At 44.8% G+C, this 18,072-nt stretch overlaps 1 protein-coding gene across 6 annotated transcripts in view; it reads right to left on the bottom strand.

Annotated features, from left to right (window-relative positions):
* Positions 1-18,072, bottom strand: part of Asap1 (ArfGAP with SH3 domain, ankyrin repeat and PH domain 1) — a 291,999-nt gene that overhangs the window by 34,762 nt on the left and 239,165 nt on the right. For all 6 annotated transcript variants that reach the window (XM_029469556.2, XM_029469561.2, XM_021182730.3 and 3 more), the window contains 9 exons: positions 15,166-15,253; positions 12,993-13,041; positions 7,238-7,401; positions 6,270-6,403; positions 4,481-4,572; positions 1,895-2,081; positions 1,491-1,576; positions 1,037-1,152; positions 844-911 (listed from right to left, as the gene is read on the bottom strand). In XM_029469556.2, coding sequence (XP_029325416.1) covers positions 844-911; positions 1,037-1,152; positions 1,491-1,576; positions 1,895-2,081; positions 4,481-4,572; positions 6,270-6,403; positions 7,238-7,401; positions 12,993-13,041; positions 15,166-15,253 — 984 coding nt within the window. The remainder of the gene's footprint in view (positions 1-843; positions 912-1,036; positions 1,153-1,490; positions 1,577-1,894; positions 2,082-4,480; positions 4,573-6,269; positions 6,404-7,237; positions 7,402-12,992; positions 13,042-15,165; positions 15,254-18,072) is intronic.

Genomic DNA, 18,072 nt, shown 5'->3' with positions numbered 1-18,072 from the left:
CTGCCTAAGCCTCCTAAGGACTCAGGTTACAGGCATGTCCCACTATCCCCAGTCCATTAAGTGAAAACTTAATCCTCATCGAGAGGTCTTAAAAGGGTGGAAACTCAGTAACGGTACTGAGATCAGGGCCTTTGGGAGGTGATGAGGATTAGATAGGGTTTTCAGGAAGGAGACATAATGGCTGAACATTGGTGGCTTTAGATGAGGGACCACTGAGCAGGAAACATAGGTACTCTCCTGTCTCTCATAGTGGGATTAACTGGGAGAAGAAAAAGGCCATCGAGGATGCAGCCCCTTTACCCTGAACCGCAAGTCAACATACATCTGTTTTCTTTACAACTCGCTCTCAGTCTGTTTATTACATGCTGTCCGCAACAGAGGGCAGACACCAGGCACTGTGGTTAAGAGAATCCCGCTCACGTGAAGGTCCAGCAGGAGATTAGGGAAGAACTAGTAGGGAGAGAAAGGTGAGTGTGCAGAGGAGGGAGGCAGAAGGGAGGGTGCTTAGCTTGCAGAAAACCACTACATTCTTCCCAGCTCTTGAACTGACTGCCTAAGGAATCCTATCCTCTCCCCTTAGCTGCAAAGCAGCCTGGTGTCCTGGCAAACACGCAGCATGATCCTAATCCTCACTCCTACAGAGGCGTGGGTCTCCAGTGTGACAAGTGCACTCAGAAGGCAAAGCCATGACCTCAGCACTCTTTCAAATGCACTTTAGCACTTATCTGTATTTCTTTAGCTACTTAGAAACAAAATGCTTCATCCTTCCCCAATTCCATCCTCTCAGAAGAACACTTCATGGCCGCTGATGTCTGACACACCTCTGATCCTAGTTTTGCTTACCAGATCTTCACACTGGGTAGCTTTGAGTCTCTTTGCTATATCCAAGGCAGTTTCTCCATTCTGGTTAACTGAAACAGTAGAATAAATGCAAATAATTATCTAGGATACTATTTTAAGAGGCGAGGCACAGTGACTAAGTTGAATGTGTGTGTAGTCTCCGCCCTCTGGGATGTCTGAGAGTAGCCACACTTACCGATGTCCACGGTGGGCTTGCTCCTAAGCAGCAGCTTCAGACACTCCGGCTTGCCGTACATGCTGCAATAGTGCAGAACTGTATTCCCCACAGACGTTTGCTTATCCAGGTTCCCACTGAAAGATTGCAGCATTATTAGAAAGACTGTGTGACCACAGGTCCTCTCTCATCTATGAGGTATATGCCTTAAGAAGTTCTTCAGATGCTTAAACGCACAGTTTCTACGCTCTGTGTTTTCTATGCTTTTTTTCCGTCACCTAGCAGATCATACACATACCTATGGGCACACTATAAAGCCGGCAGAGATAAAGGGATGCAACTGAGCAGTCACAGCCAATAAAAGTCTTTTAACCAGCTAACCACAGAGCACAGAGTTTGGGAATAGGTCTTACACAGTTCTGGTTTGTGCTGTAAACTATACTCAGTTCATTCAGATGAAAAACAAAAGCCATACCAGTTTTGTACAAGGAAATCAACCAGATGGAGAGATGTCTGGTCTGCGGTCCTGACGGCAAGATGAAGGGCTGTCTCCCCGAGCTCCTGAGGAGGGAGGGAGGATATGAACTCTGTGATCATGCCTCTAACAGCTTCACTGCCAAGGAACCCCAAGCAATTACCAAGAGCACGTCGACTCTCCAATTCTCCAGACCTGCTCAGCTAATGCACATGTACCTCATTAAATTGAGTCAGAAATGTATGGTCCCTCATTTAAACTCTGTCTCTGCGGGGCAGCCCGGGGCTGGCCCCCAGTTTGTTTTAGACTCTGCCACTTTGTCCAAGTGCTGAGCTCACAGATGTATGCCGCCACAGCATGCTTACTGTTTGCTTTTTAATCCTCCGGCTTCTCTGAGTCATTACCTGCCCAGGTTCCAGCAGTGGCTCCATTAACTCCACCCCTTCTGCATAGACTTGGATTAATGCAAGTAAGTCCCTGGACTTGATGGCCTCAAGCAATTCGTTCAGCTTTGCTGAGGAAGAGGTACAGGTCTTCCTGGAGAAGCGGTGGTCGACATACTTTGCAGTGATGTACTCTTTACGCACGGTCCTGAAACACACGAAGAAGTGGTCAGAGCGTTTCTGCTGATATGTGTGAGTAACACATAAAATCAATGTGCATAGAGATCATGGGTGATTTCTTTTCTACATTAAGAGAAACATTCTATGAATATTTCAAATTCACCACATATGTGGGAAAATTTTAAAAGTTGAGACAAATTAAGCTTCTAGAGCTTCATGAAGATTTTATTTTTTGCTCTAACCCCTTTTATAGGAGAGAATACTGAGACTTAGAAAGGCTGCTATTAAATCTACCCCACAGGCAAGAAGTGTTACAGGGATGAATGAGGTGAACTGCCTTCCTTGTAGAGGCTCCTTCAAGAGCAGACGCTGGAAAGACCAGGCCTGAAGTCTGAGTGGCTATGTGGTGTCTAATCACCATCACCATGGAGACGGGGCCTACCTCCCAGCCCCGAGCTGAGAACAGAGCCTCAATGCCTAGTTGTCACTCTCACCTACAGAAGACTGAAACGGAAGACAGTTCAGGGAAAATCAGATGAGGGCCAGAGAGAAAGAACTAAGATCAGGTGACACCGTCTGACACTCCAGAAACCTGTGTCCATCCCCTGATCTTTCCCACTTAAATAAGCTAATTAGTAAAAATACATGAAGTTTGGGTCCTACAGCATGCCAGCTATGTGATACTATAAAAAGTATTTAAACTTTATGAACTTGAGGTTTTTATCATTTTAAAATGGAGACATCTACTTACTGGCACATTAAAGATTTATATACTGATTGTTAATTCACATATATGCCCTTCTGAGTTTACGTGCATCATACACTTGCTTGCAGGTTCCTGAGAAGGGCAGAAGAGGGTGCTGGATCTCCTAGAAATGGAGCTACAGGCAGCTATTAGCTCTCTGGTGTGTGTGTTTGGAACTGACTCCTGTAGCACACTTCCTACAACCACGGTTCTGTAAACAGCTGTCTGAGCTCTTTGGCAATGTCTGTCTTCCCTGTTAGACCCAAGGCATTGAGGGGGAGGTTTACACTGCAGTTTGTTTTGCTATTTTCTCAGCAGAGAATGAGCACTCTGTAAGCATGTGCACAACTCAACAAAAGACCACTGCTGCCAAGAGGCCTTCTGGGAGACTTAACTTCACGATTGCAGACTGAATGTGCCCTGTAAAAATTTTAATACTTGTGAAAGTTTCGTATCCATGGAAGCATTGGCCAAATATTTAGGCTGTTGTCCTTTCTTCCTGCATAAAGCCTTCCCAACTATGTGAGTAAGAATTAGCCTTTCTTCCTACTTATCCATAGCACTTAGGGACTGAGGTAGAGTCTTTACAAGGTACAGGATTCAATCTTAAGAACTCTTCAATCTTGTCCCCCTAGTATTGAGGGGGGAATCTAGGGCCTTGTTCAAGCTAAGCAAGCACTAGTGCACACTAGTGCAGTATGTCTGTGAAGGGTAGAGCTTGCTCTGGGTCACTTTTTGTCTGCTGTGCTTTCTCACTGCTGTGAGGCAAGCAGTTCCGCTGCCTTGCTTCCTTCTGCCTTACCAGCCTGGGCCACAGCAATGGGACCAGCTGACTATGGACTGAAACACCCACCACCTTTTTTAGTGAGGCAAGTATACAGAACTCTGTCCACAAGTGCATTTGGCTCCTGAGTAGACAGTGCAGGAATGAGGGGGTTTAATCACCAAGGTTAGCCACAATTCAGTTTCTCAGTCTGGCAATGGGTCTAGGGTGAGAAGGTATGTTTCTCTTCCCCATTACCCATCTTGTCCTTTCCCAGAAGGCAGTCTGCTTTCTATTGTTCTTTGCTTTTCAAAATGTATCAACTGTCTTGGAAATCACTTACACCAGAACATGGGACTTAGTGTTTTCACATCTGGTAGAGTCACAGACTCCCTTTGTCCCATTATCATTATCATTATTATTATTTTCTACCACAAAATAGACAGTAGTTTCCAGAAGTGGAAGAGTCTGGTCCAGGGTTAATAGATTTATAATTCTGGTAAGATTGTTTTTTGTTTTTGTTTTGTACTCCCACAGAAAACTCATTAGACAGAACATCAACCTGCCAGACTTTGCTGAGAAGGTTGTTGGACATCTCCATCTGTAAGAGCTCCCCTACCACCACCTTGGCAGGGCTATTGCCATAGCCCAGTGTGGCCAGATACAACTGTTCCCAAGATCTGTTCCATAAAGCTGGCACTCAGCAGCAGTTTCCAGGGAAGGTACTGCTGAGAAGAAACTTGCCTCTTGCAGACATATCCTTCAAAATATTTTTCTAGTCTTTTCTTGATAATGGGGGTTGGGTGAGGGGGATACTGTGTTGCTAGCTGGTTATGTTTTGTTTGTCTGTTTTTGAGTGAGGAAGGAGAGGAGGATAGACTAGTAAAGTATTCATATACTCAGAATTCAAAATACTTACATATCACTTGAAGGGGTGGGCTTTGGTGAAGGGCTGGGTAAATTTGCTTCCATAATATCATTAAAACTATTGTTTCCTACATTCTTGGCCAGCTGTGATATAAACAAACAGAACATACCACTGGTTAACCGACTCCTATCATTTGCTGCTAAGATTTTTGTATATATATTTTCCTTCATCTGACTCAGAGTATACAAACTATCCCTTCTTCTGGTTAGGAAATTCCCCAAGCAGCTGCCACACGTCAGGCACTGAATTTTGACCTGGAATTGCTAGAAGTGGTAGCAATGCTCTTTTCTCAAAGGTGTTCAAAATATAGTGGGGTTGGGTTATATCAAAACAGTCAGCAATGTCTACAGATATGATGTGATGAATGCTTCAATAGAACAGGACCTGATCCCCCCCCCCCCTCCCCGCCCGAAGTTCTTGAGATCAGACAGACAGACCTCCACATGGGAGCCTAAACTCATGAACAATAGCTTATCAAGCTCTAGCATCCTTTTCATACTGAATCTTGTTACTTCTGGTGGGCAGAAAAGAAAGTAGGACTGTCATCTTCTTGGGTACAGATTTGAGTGCTGAAGGAGTAACAGAGGACTAGCCACAAACTATTTTGCTTCTGGTCTCAGGACTGTTAAAATCTGTGTCCTTCAGAAGGGCCTATTGTCGTCTGTGTCTGCGTGCTTCTCACGTTCATGCACACAGGCCTTTGGGTAAAAAGTCTTGGGTTTATTGTACCACGAGTGTTTACTATTTGGACTTCCTCATTTCTGGCACTGAGACTCAGATTTCACATTTATAAGTAGCGGACCTGCCACGATACCAAGTTGGTACCGAAGGAGAATGTGCTCCAATGCTCTTTACATCTGAGACTTTGCTCTGTAACCCAAGCGAAATGGCAAGCCCAACTTTACACTTCCTAAGTGCACAGGCTCCTATGACACAAGACACTGTCACACAGTGGCTGCTCAGGGTAGGAGCCACAGCTGACTGACAACCTGCCTTGCCTGTTTGGGGGTCTGGTGCAGATAAGGCTGCTGCTCAACTCCAGTTCATTCATATCCTCAAGAGACACTTTCCTCTCAACTTGGTTTCTCTTAAGCAGGTTTCACTCTTACTGCAAAGTCTCTCACAGCGCACTAGGGCTAAATTTATCCAAGACAAGGACCCACGGCCAGAGGCATTATGGGAAGCCAACTGGGCCTTTCACTGCTGTTTTCAGTGTATCATGAGGAACTCTGTCAAGGTTTCAAATTTGATGGAAAGGCAGAAAGAAAAACACATTTACGTATTCAAATCTTTCATGTTTTTCAAATCATCAAGCAGTTTATTCCCTTAGTAACTATGTAAGTTAAGCTATGGCTTACTGGTTTTGTGATACTAGCTAACAAGTACTTTTACAAATATCCAGGCAGCAAGGTTAAATTGGGAAAAGCTTTTCAGTCATTAGTTTTAACAATATGAACCACTAGGTATTCTGCACGCTTGCTTTAATTACCATTGTAGTGAGCTGTAGGAAAACTAATTCCTAATGAAAAAAGTGGGTTGGAAGAAGCCCTTTTCATAGGGATGAGCTAGTTCCATTGTAGTTCACTTTTTCCTTAAACAGGAAACAGAAATAAGCACTAATCATTGTTTATCACAAAGGTTAACATCTACATGTTCAGGCAAATCCGTTAAATTTTACAATTATTTGCAAATATGAAAAACAAACATATCCCTCAAGAGTAAGACATTAAATACGGAGGAGACAATAAACCTTTCTTCTAAAGCACAGGGCAGGACTTACCAAGAGTTCGGAAGTCCCTAATTTGTCTAGCTCCAAAGACTGAATGCGAGAAATGTGAACCCCCATTTCCCTATGGATTCCGGAACATTCTATACAGGTCAAAATTCCCAAGTTGGTTGAAAGCCACGTGGGTTCTGTGGAAAAGATTGGATGAAACAAGATATGTCATTCAGATTACAGGCTACAGAGGGGCCTCACCCAGCAGTCAACCTTGCTAAGAATCAGTTCTAGGGAAGGGCTGAGGCAGGAATCCCAAGCTTGTGCTTTAGTGCAGGGGCTCTTGGATCCCTTTACCACTTAACTAAAAATCAAAGTCAAGCCCTTTGTCCTTAGAACAATTTGCTTCAATCCTCTCCCTAGAGAACCTATAGAATAGTCTCAGGCCTTGGGCCAGGCTGGGTTCCCTTCTAGCCCCAGGCACGGACGGTGTTGAATGCCTGAGAAGCACTGAATCCCACAGCCTTTGTGTACATTCAGAATACGAGTAGCTCTAACCCATCCTTCTGGTTCAATCTTCAGAAGTAGCTGGTGTGCATTTCAATCTTAAGCAAAGCCCTTTTATCCCCATCTGTAAGAGGAGGATGTTGCTATCTTGTGGATCCATACACTGTGAGGTCAGTGGTAGAAAAAGCAGAACACCTAGGAAGAGTGAACTGAATGAACATTGCTCTAGCTGGGTGTGGCAGAGTCACACTTACTTCATGAGCACCCTGGTGTCCTCATCCCCTTAGCGATCAGGGGGCACACTCACGGGAGAGGCACTGTGTGTCAGGTAGAACAGCCTGGGACTTACCCAGGTAGAGGAAACAGAGTAGGGAAGAGCAGCCCAGTGAGGGTTATCTTCATGCTCAGAGATCATGCTGTGTGTGTCTAAGTTGGCTCCCAAACTCCAAGGAACTCAAGCAACCACCCCAGTGATGACTACACAGGGAAGAGGCTCGACAGGCCAGTGTGCCCAGGACGGCTACCTGATGAGCCGCAGTCACAGCAGATGTCATTCCCAGGGAGCCGCTGTACATCCTCGATGATGGCTTTGGTAAGGTCCTCCAGGCTATTCTCCCCTGTGCTCTGCTCACCACGGAAGGCCATGGTTAGGGCCTCTTCTTTGCTATTCGTCAGTACTGATATCCACCTGTGGTCAAGATACCAGAGGAAGGTAGCCTTCATAAGGGCACAGCCACCATTGTCTTTCTCCACTGGAAACATATCTTCAATAGGAACTTTCAAAAGCCCTCTCTTTTCTTAAGTGCTCTCCCCAAAATGGCAATAAAGTGAGGAAAAATGAAGAGGTAAATTGGAGATAAGAGATGGTTAGGGTTGTTTGAGCACATATGACATCCTGGGTTCAATCATTAGCCCATAAAACAATTAAAAGCAAATAAAATGGAAATAAAATAAAATAGTGAGAAGTGACAAGTGAGGGATGGCTGAAGTGGATGACACACAGAGAGATGGCTGGGGTGGAGGACAGAGGACATGGTGACTGATACCCTGTGTGAATATACAGGTGCTTCCGTTCCTATGTGAGCAGAATGAAGGGGATGCTGGAGTGAAGAGGATTCATTTACAGAATGAGCATATACGGATGATAAGAAGCAGTGACAGGTGGAATGTGTTCAATAGAAGGCATCCACTTTCTGGCAGTCTATAGCTGCAAGGACATTCAACAGTGAAGAGGAAGGGTATATTAATAGCAGCCATAAAGTTTATGCTTGTTAAAGGGGAGTGTAACTTGGAAGTATGACACTAAAATGCAGCTGTGTTAAATATGAAAAGCCTCTATGGGCTCACATTTGAGCATTTGCTTCTAGATGGCACTGTTGTTGTGGAAGGTGGGGGAAGCATTGGGAACCAGACTTGGCCACAAGTGGGTCACTGGGGTCAGGCCTTGAAGGTGGCACCTCTTTTCTTCCCTCCCTCTCTCCTCTCTTCCTCCCTGCCTTTCTTTCCCCTTTGATCTGTAAGATGTAACCAGTTCCCGCTACCACAAACAGATTCTTGGTCATCATGTCTTTTCTGCTATAACTGATTCTTCCTCTGATCCAGGAAGTGAAGTAAGTCTCTACATAGTTTCTATGGAGTATTTTGTCAGTAATGGTGAGAGTAGTATCACAGCAGTGGGTATGACTATACTGAGACATAGTATGCACTGAACAAATCCTTTGTTTCCAAGGTATATGTAAAACCTGAAAGTCCAATAAGCATAAAATATACCAATTCAAATGGTTTGTGTGTGTTTGTGTTTTAATGTATGTGGTCATGCATGCTATGGCACATGTATGGAGGAAGTCAGAGGACAACTTGTACCTTCCAACATGTCGGTCCTAGAAGACTAACACAGGTTGTCAGGCTTGGTGGCAGGTACCTCGGCCACGGAACCATCTAGCTGGCTTCATTAGAGAATTGTGTTTGATGGCATAGGAGAAATGTTCAGACTATATCTTGTGAAATAGAGGTGAAAAATGTTTTAAATAATATCAAATTTAAATATATGTATCAATTATGCATTTATGTTTTTGGGGAAAAAATTAAAAGGAATTTTAACCAAAATGTGCTTGTCTTTTGAATGTTTTTCCCCCTTTATGGAGAAAACTCATAGGAGGGGGGTACATGCAATTTCCCAAAGATAAAATAAGCTTGTATTATTTTCACTAATGAGAGAAAAGCCCCAAATTTACTTTCCAAAAACAAAACATAAAAACCAACAAATCCATAGCCAAATCATTGCTTTTTTACAATGAGAACAGACAGCTACATTTGCTCTTTTAATAACACAGAGGTTCAGGCCTGAGCCTGTTCGTTGGATGAAATATTGGATGGCAGAATATGAAGCAAAGTACTACCCAGAAAACCTATGTAGTTAAATGCAGCAGCAAGAGAATTAAAAGCCAAACCAGGCTGTGGGTGATGTGCTTGCCAGGCACAGACTTGACTCTAGGTGGCGCTCACCTTCAGTTTATTTTGAGAAAGAACCCCAGCAATTTATTTCTGTGACCACACAGAAAATGGAACACTCTTTGGTTGGTGGTTTAGTCCCTGGGAGCTCTGGGGCACTGGCTAGTTCATACTGTTGTTCCTCCTATGGGACTGTAAACCCCTTCAGCTCCCTGGGTTCTTTCTCTAGCTCCTTCATTGGGGATCCTATGCTCAGTCCAATGGATGGCTGTGAGCATCTGCCTCTGTATGTGTGAGGCACTGGCAGAGCCTTTCAGGAGACAGATATATCAGGCTCCTGTCAGCAAGCACTTGTTGGCATCCACAACAGTGTCTGGGTTTGGTGATTGTAAATGTGATGGATCCCCAGGAGAGTCAGTCTCTGGATGGTCATTTCTTTAGTTTCTACTTCACAACTTTGTCTCTGTAACTCCTTCCATGGGTGTTTTGTTCCTCCCTTCTAAGATGGATAGAAGTATCCACACTATGATCTTTCTTCTTCTTGAGTTTCATGTGATTTGTGAATTGTATCTAAACCACCAAAGAGCACACATGGTGGGACTCATGACTCCAGCTGCATATGCAGCAGAGGATGGCCTAGTCAGACATCAATGGAAGGAGAGGCCCTTTGTCCTATGAAGGCTCTATGCCCCAGTGTGGGGGAATGCTAGGGCCAGAAAGCGGGAGTGGGTGGGTTAATGAGCAGGGGGAGGGGGAGTGGATGAGGGAGGGTGTTTTCAGAGGGGGAACCAGAGAAGGGGATAGCATTTGAAATGCAGATAAAAAAATATCTGAGAGAGAGAGAGAGAGAGAGAGAGAGAGAGAGAGAGAGAGAGAGAGAGAGAGAATATGGAACACTTGGGAAGCAAGTCTAGGAGTGAGTGGGACATCCAATACACTTTAAAATGTTAGTGTTTGTTCTGTTTACTGTTCTAACTTAGTCTCAAGTTAGAAACTAGAGATCACTTTTTTAAAAAAAAATGTGAGTACACTGTCCCTCTCTTCAGACACACATGTGTGCATGTGTATATATGTGTGTACAGATACCCTAGGCTGGAGATGTCAGAACCCCTGAACCTGGAGTTCCAGGTGGCTTTGAGCCACCATTTGAGCCACTGTAGTCTTCAGGAAGAGCAGCATGTACTCTTAACCGAAGAACCAGTTCTCTAGCACAATTCACACAACTTGTTTCAGCAAGGCGGCACTTCATCATGAACCCTTACTAGAACTCACAGTGCGTGCAGGCTCGGTTATGCTTTCTGTTTTTGTGTCAGGCCCTTTGACATTTGGATACCTAATGTGTATCAGCACCTCTTAGGTACTTGATTCATAAGAGTTTTAAAAACAGAATCCTCCAAGAGCCTCTACCTTGGGGGTTACAACACCTTTAAGGCTAGGTGTCAGAAAATTTCCGTGACTTACCCAAGGTCTTGAGTTGGACTGACTTACAACAGCACAGTCTACATTTTCAGGGCACCCGCCATTATGCCAGGGGCTCAAGGCTTTTCCATAGGCTCATGATTTTTTTTTTTAAGTTTATCATAATAAGCAGGGAATGTATATCTTAAGGACAATTAATTCATTCTCAAAAGAAATTAATTCAAATCTGGTAGAATAGAATGGAATAGTTACATCTCACAAGGGCTGAGAATATAGTGACCTTGAATGTATATTAATTTGATTTCGAGACAAGGTTTCATGTGCCCTAGGCTGATCTCAAACTCACTGGGTAGCCAAGGATGACTTTGAACTTCTGATTCTCCTGCTCGCCCCCCCCCCCTTCCTCCAGTGCTTACACCATCCTGGGGGTTGAACACTGGGCTTTGTGAATGCTACGTCAGCACTCTACCAAATGAGCGGCAATCCCATCCCACTGCAAGATGTCTTTTTTTTTTTTAAATTTTTAATATTTTTTATTACATATTTTCCTCAATTACATTTCCAATGCTATCCCAAAAGTCCCCCATACCGCCCCCCGCAAGATGTCTTAAATGGAAGCCAGATCATCTGTCAGAAGAAACAGAGCCACTGAGACTAGATCCAGGGCTCTAGACTTCAAATGTGCAACTGATGATACCTGCCCCTTCCTTGGTGAGGAGACAGCTTTCATTTCACAGGACGGTTTTCCACGAGGAAGGAAAGCCGGTGTTGCTATGTAAAGCTGGAGGTAATGAAGAGGGGAAGTGAAGCTCCTCGGCCCTGCCAGAGTTCGAGGAGCGGCTGAAGGGAGCCTGTTACTGTGAAAGTCACACTCCACGGGCAGAAAACCTGCACCTCCCAGACCTGGATGAACCCTTTGTGTGCTCTAAGTTTTGCAAGGCTTCTGCTTGAGACAGAAGAGAATGAGATCAAGTGGGTTCCTTCCTGGCTTCACCCACATTTCTCATTTGTCTCCCACTTACTTCTTGGAGGACCGAGGAAGAGAGAACTTAGGAAAATGGAAGTGGTATTTCAAGGTAGTTGAAATGCTAAGTAGATTCCTAAGACTGTGACTTGGGCACTGAATTTCCCGTGCGCTTGCTCAGCATTAACAAGACACAAGATACACTCAGCATAATGTGATGCCCGTAAGAATTAGCTCTCTACATGCTGAGTGGGGTGGGGGAATAGCTTTCCTGGCTTCCTCATTTCTTGTTCCCAGTTACTCCAGTCACCCAGCTCAAGGCTCCCTCCACTGGGAAGGCAGAGAACACTTTATCAGCTTCTTCAGCTCAGGCCAGGGTTACTGTTCTGGAGAAAGCCATCTCTGGGCAGTCCCTAAGAATCCAAGTCGGGTGCCCCAGCACATGGGTCTCTGCTCTGTCCCTGAGCTGAGAGCCAACATCAAGTCCTGTGTTCTGTCTCTGTCTGCTTCTCACTGCTTCCTCTAATTCTTGGCCGCTCACTGGCCTTCCCTAGCTCCTCTGCTGTCCCATCTTGACTTACTTGTGGTCCATTTCTTGTTCTCTTTCAGAGTTCCTATCAGAGTCTGAGATCAGGCAGAGTATAAGTACTCAGGGAAACAGGAGTGGGAGGAGAAGTGAGTGAGGCAAACAGGTCTGAACAGAATTTGGGGCTCCATGGAATTAAGGAAGGAATTTTTGATGGGCATTGAATTTTGGTCGTTCATGAAACTTGGTCTAAATTTCTTGTGAGAAAGATAAATGTAAGCCCTTCAAAAATGACTTAACTGACTGTCTTTTCACCTATTGAAACAGCTGAGGATGCAATAAGCTGCTGTTTGAACTCTAGGCCACCGGAGGGAGAAAGGAATGACCTGACTTCAGGCTGCAGTCCCTATGGTATGTGATGCCCAACCTAGCTCTTCCCACTGCACATGGTTCCCTCTGACTACATCATGCTTGTCCAGCAAGAGGTCACAGCCAGGGTCTCCCTTAGAGCCAGCTTCGTCTGCTTCTCTCCCAAGAACAGCCAAGCATCTCAGGCAGCACCTGTGGACATCTCAAATGACTTAAAATTGTGACCAAACACCAAGCAAGACACCTAAATACAAGGATGCACAATTATAAGGTAAGCAAGGCTCAGTGATTGTTCTCAGAGAGCTTAGGGTCTCTAAATGCATGGATATAGACCAGATAAACATGGAGCTGTGGGAAGAAGCTACAGGCAGAGACAAGGGGGCAACAATTCTAGTAGTACTGAGGCTAGGGCTGAATATCTCAGGTGGTCAGGACAGATGGAGAGAAGAGCCAAGTGTGAAAGCCCAGAGACAGGAAAGTGACAAGCCACCAGAGTAGTTAATAATGCTTTAATTTCAAACCACTGCACCGCCATTTTGAAAGTACTTACGCTATATAATCCTGCTCATCTTCTGCTTGAAAGTGATATGTTCGATTATCTAAAACACAAAATACAACATCTCAGAAAGGAGAATAATGCAGTTTTAAAGTCTCTGCAAAAAACACAAAATCATATTATTTTTTTTACTCCACTAGGTATCAACAGTGTAACAATTCACTTTATTATTTTCCTTGAGGACAAAGGACTAAAATAAAGAATTGCACATTCCATGCAGACAGTAGGCATTTTCCTTTGTTTGCTTGAGACAGTTTTGCTACATATAGTACAAGCTGGTCTTGCACTAGCTCTAAACTCAGCCTCACTTTGGCTGTGACTGCAGGCAGGCACCATCACCTGTGGATGATATGCCTCTTTGAAAGGCCACTGAGAAAAAGCCAGGTCCTAGCTGACCCAGAGGAGTTTCAGAGGCAAACAGGCAGAAGTCAGTACCTCCTGTCCAGAAAGGATTGCCATTCCCTCTGGGATTCCAACTGCCTCGGGGAAGCAGCACTCTTGGCCTGAGTTGGCTGCTCTCCAGCTGAATCCAGCTCTGTGGAAGGCAGGTTTAACTTCTGCCTTCCAAAAAGGTCTAACATCGATACAGTGGACAGGATGTTCACAAGGGAAGCTCATTTAAAAAGTCCAGGACTGTACAAGCGCTTCAACATATTTAGCTGGCACGACACAGAACATGTGACTGCTCCAGACAGGCACTCCCACTCAGTTCCCTTTGAGACACTGTATACTTTAGAGAACCTATACCCAACCAAGTATAGCAGTACCCACCTTACTGCTGGCTCGGCTGGCCCAACTCACCCAGCTTTTTCCTTTGTAAAATGGGAAACTGACGACCTTTTGTGAAATTAGCAATACTGCACAACATAGATCTGGCAGATTTCAGCACTCAATATAAGTGATGCCTATTCATAGCCAAATCATGAAGTAAATGCCATCAGTGATCAGAGTAGTCATGGAGGTTATAGGGACTCTGAGTGTACAGAGGTGCTGCAGGAGACTCAGCCTCCATCTGAAGAGCCTCACAAATGATTCCTCCTAAGAGAACTTCAAGGGCGGGACTGTGTACCCGTGCTTCTGTGCACATCATTTGGCTGCCAGTCTGCCATTCTGGGCTTTGGGTTTCTATTGTAGTATTTCAGGGCAGTACAGAGTGGCTCTGGTCTATCCTATCTGTTTGGTTTTGAGGTGCTAGGGATGGGACTGGGCATGTGCCACAGTGCCTTCCACAGACTTCTACAACCTTGCAGAGTCTCACTGTCCTGAAGGAGCTTAGGAGCCCCCTCAGCTGCTGAGTTAAGTCAGTAAGTGCAGGCTAGCAACACAGTACCTCCCACCACTTGCTGGACACAGAGAGCGTGGGACACAGGTAGAGAGCTGGTGCCTGGGCTTATTCCCTCACCAAGGAGAAAAGCAAAGTGCCACGCAGTGACAGACTGAGGAGTGTGGTGACAACAATTCAACGAGGTTCAAAACAACTGAAGCAAGGGGGTTGGACTGTTCCTTGAAGAGCCTGATTTTGCCAGGATGTAATGGACAAATCAGACATGTTGCAACAGTGGTATACCTCTATCCCTGTATCTATACCAGTACTTCTTAATCAACGGGTACAAGCTGGAATGTCCTACAACTTCAAAGTGTCTGGGTTGCACATCAAAGTTTGTATCCTTACGATCAGTAAGTGACTTGGCGACATAACTAAAAAAACATGTCTGAAGGGATATTAGATCAGTTCAATGCTCCTGAGTCAGGGCCTACTATGTAGTCCTGGCTGGCTTGGAACTTGATGCATAGTTCAGGCTCACCTTCACCTCACGAGATCCGCTTACCCCTGTGGAAAGGTGTGCAACAGCTTTCCCATCCGTCTTTTCCCATTCTAAATACATCACACAGGACACAGCTAAGGGAGACAGGAGATGGTGCAAACCCACAGATCCAGCCATATGAGAAGGGGAGGCAGGGTTGCTTGAGCTCAAGGTTAACTTAGGGGACAAAGTAAGATTCTGCCTCAAACAAGGAAGCAAACAAACAAAAGGATTCCCAGGAGTCTCCCTGAACAAGCTGGGGTTAAATATGAGAAGCCCCACTGAAAACTCCTGGTGCTTAAATAGTCAGACCTGTAGATGTCAGAACCACAGTGACTGATTGGTTTTAAAACAGGACTCACGTGATATCAGGTCAAAAGACTTCTTGTCCTCAGCATTTGGTTTCACTTGGCAGGTGAGGAGGTTTAACTTAGCAGGCTGCCTGTTGGACTGTAAGAGGGAAGCAGGTTACACATGCAGCAACCCCACTCAATGCCTGCTCTGTGACAAAGGGACGATATTAGCAGGGGAGAAAACAGACATCCACATTCACTGCAACAAAACACCAGACCTTGAGTTTCTGCCCTCACATACAAGCTAGTAGGTAGTTGTGACAGACCCCAGTAGAATTCTGACTTCAGTAAGGAGGGAAAAAAATTGGTTGTCCCTCTCAATGTTTCATAACTGTACACAGGCATGCCGGAGGCCAACTATAATGGAACCCAGAACAGTTGGACATCCTCCGGCATATAAGTGGTACTTCTAGGCCCCTGTCTTACCGTGAAAGGCACTGACTTGTATTTTTACTCATTAATGCAGGATGACCCCTGCAAGAGCTACCTCACTGCTGACATCCTAGGCATTTGTGACTAACTCATAGAAATATAAAAATCACTTAGCCTCAAAGTTTAAGGATAATTACCACTGGCCAGGCACTGTGTAATGCGCCCTAATATCTGACAAGAGCAAACGCATGGTGGGACTTATATGACTTACTAGTAAATACTCAGTCTCACCTTTAAAATAGATCCTACCAACATCTACAAAGTAACTTAGGGGTGCAGCAAGCAATCATTCCAGCCTCCTCTCCTGCCTGCACTTGCCTAGGTCCCACGCTTCTTACACATACAACTACAGAAAAGAACTGTCAAGGCTGTCTGAGCTCAGCTGTTTCAGCTCCAGAAATCTGTGCAACTTTCTGGTCAGACCTGCATGCCTACTCCAGATGACAGTCTTGACCTCAAAAAAGACCCAGTTGCCACTCAGGAACTTCACTTTTTAAGACATGGAGGGGACAGAGAGGATACACAGTAAACCACTCTGAGGTCTAAGCATCAGGAATGGAGCTGAGTAAGAAGTTTCAACACATACTACATCTCTCCTAAGCAGCAGGCCCTAGAAAACAGACTGTTCCCTGTGTGTGCTCGGCATTGTGAGGAACCCTTCAGAGAACGACACCCTCAGGCCCAAACTAGCTGCTTCACAGCACGGAGTATGGGGAGCAGAGGCAAAGGCACTGGGCGGTCACAGTCACTGCATCCACCTTTGATTCACAGCTGGAGACAGTACTGAGAGTTATAGCTGGGAGGAGGAGGAGGAGGAGGTCCCTGTGCTGCAGGATCATCAGCTGAACCCAGACCGGGAGGGGAGGCAGGAGGTGTGAGCCTGTGAGTGTTTCTCACACAGATCTGAGTTTGGCTTGCTGACTGCTTACAAACTGGGCCCCATCTGTTGTGGATCCTCCATCTCATTTTTCTGGAGGTTGACAGTGTTACCCATTTCCTCTCTGAATGACTGTAGCACATGACAGCCTGCGAAGACTGGAAAGGAAGGAAGGGACTTTGTCTAATGGTGAGCCTTTGAATATTATGTTCTGTTTGGAATCTGGATTTGAGAAGGCTGTACAATGCTTAGAGGAATCAGGAGATGATTAAAGAGGTGGGAAAAGGAAACTGTTAAGATGGGATAAAGGCATCAATCAGTTCAGAGGAAGAAGAGTGGGCGTGACCTTACCGCTGTCTAAAAGCACATACATAAACATTGTCATTGTGAAGCCTGGGCAGCTGTTTTCCATATGTACAAATGAAAAAAAAAATGCACTCAAACCATGTAAGATTTGAGCCAGACATATGGAAGAACTTCCCAAGCTTAAATTGATTAGGTATAATAAGAGGTTTCAGGATTTCTTAAAAAAAATCTTTTAAACCAATGTTTAGGATTCTTCAGTAGAGAAATCTGGTTTTGAAAGTTTAAGAAACATTTGACAGTATTCATATTAAACATGGCAGAAAGCTAACATAGTTTCTTCATTCCAAATCTGGTATTCCTAGGTGCTTCTTAATACCAGAAACACCCAGCAATAGATGCAAAATCTTAAAGAACCAGTGACTTCAGTATTAGCTGCACATGGACAAGTCAGCCAGCGTCCTCTCTTCTCATTGCTAAGTATTCACTGGCTTCAAAGTATCTGCTGGACAGCTTCACATAAGGGCTATACCCATTTACTCCATTAGCAATAATACTAGGGTGATATTTATCCTACAGAACGGTCAGGCTGCGGCATCAACACGAACCTCAAGTGACAGGGACACATCTTGCCTATACCGCACATATTCTCCCCCAGGCTGAACTGCAATAGGCGTAGCAAACAAAGCAGCTGATACCCAATGCTGAACAGAGGGACATGAGGAAAGGCTTAGGGACGGAGCTGGGGCATGGTCTGCTCAAGTCTGAAGAGCGTTAGCAGAAGCACAGAAATCAGCAATAATGGTAATCCTCGCTGATGGTTTAACTTACAACATTTCAAACCCACTCTTGACATTTAGACTAAATTATAGGTATATTGATGAAAGACGACAATCTTTCCACAGATTAAAATGAGAGCAAAACTAAACAACTTGGCCCGGCTGCATCGTGGTGGGGCAGTCCAGGAAGTAAAGTATGTATATACTGTCCCCTCCCCACTTGAACCCCTCCACGCCTTTCTTTCCGGTGTCTAGAGGCCGTGGTTCCTGAACCAGCAGCCTTCCTCTCACACAAGCCGCCCATCTCTATGGCTCTCATCGCTATTTGTCTCCTGTTTTCCTTTCAAACAATGGTGTGCTTCGTGCTTACTAAACTATGTCATGTATACAGCAAGCACTCAAATATCAATCAAAGTCCTACCTTCCAAGAACATAGTAAATACTTCCTGTACATTCGAAGAAATGCTTTTAGTTTCCTTTACTAGACGTGAGGGAGAGAGATGCTAACGACCATCCCCAGCTTGC

The sequence above is a fragment of the Mus caroli genome, unplaced genomic scaffold (genome assembly GCF_978045245.1).
Source record: "Mus caroli unplaced genomic scaffold, Mus_caroli_1 scaffold_16, whole genome shotgun sequence".
NCBI lineage: Eukaryota > Metazoa > Chordata > Mammalia > Rodentia > Muridae > Mus > Mus caroli.
This window is presented reverse-complemented; position numbering and strand designations above follow the sequence as displayed.